This window comes from Rhinopithecus bieti, unplaced genomic scaffold (genome assembly GCF_001698545.2).
Source record: "Rhinopithecus bieti isolate Rb0 unplaced genomic scaffold, ASM169854v2 scaffold_13262, whole genome shotgun sequence".
Taxonomy (NCBI): Eukaryota; Metazoa; Chordata; class Mammalia; order Primates; family Cercopithecidae; genus Rhinopithecus; species Rhinopithecus bieti.
Window position 1 is genome coordinate 3,194,360 of NW_016808004.1, and position 3,056 is coordinate 3,197,415.

At 49.2% G+C, this 3,056-nt stretch overlaps 2 protein-coding genes across 5 annotated transcripts in view; one reads left to right on the forward strand and one right to left on the reverse strand.

The window, feature by feature from the left end:
* Positions 1–3,056, reverse strand: part of RASL12 (RAS like family 12) — a 15,668-nt gene that overhangs the window by 8,925 nt on the left and 3,687 nt on the right. The window contains exon 1 of one of the 3 annotated variants that reach the window (XM_017885054.1): positions 654–675. The exons of 1 other annotated variant lie outside the window; for it this stretch is intronic. Coding sequence is in view for 1 of the 2 variants with exons in the window: in XM_017885053.1 (XP_017740542.1) it covers positions 535–550 (16 nt within the window). In the remaining variant the exon portion in view is untranslated. Of the gene's footprint in view, positions 1–534; positions 566–653; positions 676–3,056 lie in introns of those variants that run through there. One more of the 3 variants, XM_017885053.1, reaches the window with a different exon arrangement.
* Positions 997–3,056, forward strand: part of KBTBD13 (kelch repeat and BTB domain containing 13) — a 36,640-nt gene continuing 34,580 nt past the window's right edge. Inside the window, exon 1 of one of the 2 annotated variants that reach the window (XR_001887838.1) lies at positions 997–1,411. The gene's annotated coding sequence lies outside the window, so the exon portion shown is untranslated. The remainder of the gene's footprint in view (positions 1,412–3,056) is intronic. The other variant, XR_001887840.1, reaches the window with a different exon arrangement.

Below are 3,056 nucleotides of genomic sequence, written 5' to 3' on the forward strand. Positions count from 1 at the left end.
GAGACGGAGTCGCTCTGTCTCCCTGGCTGGAGTGCAGTGGCGCGATCTTGGCTCACTGCAAGCTCCGACTCCTTGGTTCACACCATTCTCCTGCCTCAGCCTCCTGAGTAGCTGGGACTACAGGCGCCCGCCACCGTGCCCGGCTAATTTTTTTGTATTTTAGTAGAGACGGGGTTTCACCATGGTCTCGATCTCCTGACCTTGTGATCCGCCCGCCTCGGCCTCCCAAAGTGCTGGGATTACAGGCGTGAGCCACCGCGCCCAGCCTTACAGTAATAATTTTTTAAACGGCACCACAGAAGCTCATGTCAGAGTGTATATAGGGTGCTGCCTCAGAAATGGTGCCTATGTCCTCGCTGGAGGAGGAGGAGGGCAAGAAGAGTGAGAAGCTGACATTCTCCCCTGGCTGAGCCAGATGAGGCACGCTCAGCCCTTCTGGGAGAGGAGAATATTCTCCTGGAGACCCCTGCCCACTCCTGTGGGGCTTAGCACAGGCAAAGCCCTTCCACAGACACTGAATCTCTCAGCTCCTACCAGCTCTAGCAGACATACTCCAGAACACAGTGCAACTCTTACACAGTCAGAGCACAGGCTATTGGTCCCATCTTCCAGATGGGGAAACTGCATCTCAGAGGGCCCTGTGCCACACAGACCTCTGACTCCAGGCCCTCTATGACATAAGGCTGCTCCTGGCGGAGAGCAACTGGAACCATGCCTGGTCTTCCTTTGTGCCTGAGGGTCTCCATAATCTTAAGGCAAATCACTGGACCCTCTCTTCCTCCATGTCTTCACCTATAAAATGAGGATCATGATAGGAGCTCTTCTTTAAAGGGTAATCCTAAAACCAAAATTTACCCCCACAGTTAAACCCTCATCTACACTGAGGCTAGTACTGTGCTAACTGCTGGAAACGGGAATGAATCTCCATCCTCCAGGCTCACCAAATGAGCTCAGGCTCTCAGAAGACCTAGGAAGGGCATAGAGAGTGGTTTTACCAGCATTACTGATGGCTAGCTCTCCGGTGGTGGAGACCTTTATCCACAGAAGGAAAGGTTCTCATCTCAGTCTCTGCTGCTGCTGGAAACAACAATGGGACAGTGGCCGGAATGTTCAGGCCCTTCTCAGCAGAACCTTCGAGGAGTGGCACAGGCCTCCCAGAGAGTCTGAGGAGAGAATGTCTGGTTGGCTCTCTGACTCGTGGGCTGTCAGTGTAGTGTGAGAGACCACAGGCCGAGAGGACTGACCATTGCGAGGCTGCCCACTTCCCAGACAGTCTGCCCACGCATTCCACTACCAGGTCAGAACTCCAAAATTACTCAATCAGGAGGCTCAAACCACCACTGTAATAGGCTCATCCGGTGGGACCCTGTGACAGTATGAACTGGAAGGCAGGGAGGAAGAGAGCCTGGAGGTGAGTTGCCAGGAAAAATACAAGATGCCCAGTTAAATCTGAATTTCAAACAAAAAGGAATAATTTTTGGTATAAGCATGACCCATGCAATATTTGAATTAGGCCGAATATGTCTTTTGAGGCCCTGTCCTTGGGAATCCTCCTTGTCCTTTCCCAGACACCATGTCTGCTTGTGTGCCTTTCCTTCCTGTCCTCCCACCTCACCTCTGTCCTCAGTTTCTCCACCCCATCTCTATTCCACGCTCTGGCCTCTCCCAACACCTCACCGGCCAGCACACCATTGCGTCCTGTGTCCTCCTCTCTCTGGAGCTGACCCCTGCTAATCAAAGGGCCTCCTCTGGGTGACCTTGGCCCAGAGTCCTCAGCTCCTTGGGCCTGTTTCCTCCACTGTAGCACTGAAGGGCTGTGCCAAGGCCTTGGCACAGGGATCAAGCAGAGCTTCGAGGAACAAATCCCTTAGGGACTGTCACCATGTCACCTGCCCTGAATCCCTGACTTACCCATGGGAACCCCTTTGCTCTCTCTGTTTGACATGCTGGGGTTCTGTTTAAAATTTGGAAGAAGGGATTCTGCTACCTAAGGAAAAGCTTTTTTAAACCAGGAGACTAAATAGCCATGATGTCTCTGCCTGCTCCAACACTGTGATTTGGTGCTGGATTCCAGCCTGAACTAAGGGGCTGGGCACCACTAGGGTAAGGAGCTCTCCCCTCCAGGTGTGGCAGGAACACCGTATCAGGGGCCTGCTGCAGGCAGTGCAGGGGGTTTCCACTTGTGTCACAGAGCCTTGGGCTTCTTTGGAGGGCTGTCAGGGGTCCCATGAATACTTTATTTGATTTTTATGAATGGGGAAAATAATCCAAGACTACAACACCCATTTTCAAAAGGCTAAGATTATCCAGACACCTTATGGCTCTCAGTGAACAGTTTACAATAGACAAATGTTATACACGTGAGCTTTAAGCAACATTTATACTAAGAAAATCCTGCTTTGATTTGTTTTAGAAGGGAATCTAAGCCATTGTGTACGGGAAGCCATTTGAGGAAGGAAAAGCAAAAATGCATTGAGTGCCTACTGTGGGTCAAGTACTATGCTGGATCTTTTACATGTGTTATTTCTTTAATCCTCACAGCAATTCTCTAAGATAAGTATTTTTTAATGCCCATTTTACAGATGAGGAAACAGTAGCTCAGAGAGGTTAGCTGACTGGCTCAAGTTTGCCAATAAGGAGCAGAGCCCGGTAGGATTCAAACCCAGCTCTGACTGACACGGAAACATTCCTTTTTCCAATATACCATGACACAGTGATAAAAACAGCTGTTTTCTCATATAGTTAAAAAACTGGTTCAGAAGCCAGCATCACTAGAGAATTCCTCAAATGTTTGCCCAGCTTTTCTGGAAGAGAACACTGACCGTCTTGAAGAATAATACCTATTTGTTTCTGAGGTTTTTTTATTTTTGTTTTTGTTTAGATGGAGTCTTGCTCTGTTGCCCAGGCTGGAGTGCAGTGGCACGATCTCGGATCACTGCAACCTCCAACTCCCGGGTTCAAGCAGTTCTCCTGCCTCAGCCTCCCTAGAAGCTGGGATTATAGGCACACAACACTACATCCAGCTAATTTTTGTATTTTTTTTTTTTTTTTTTTTT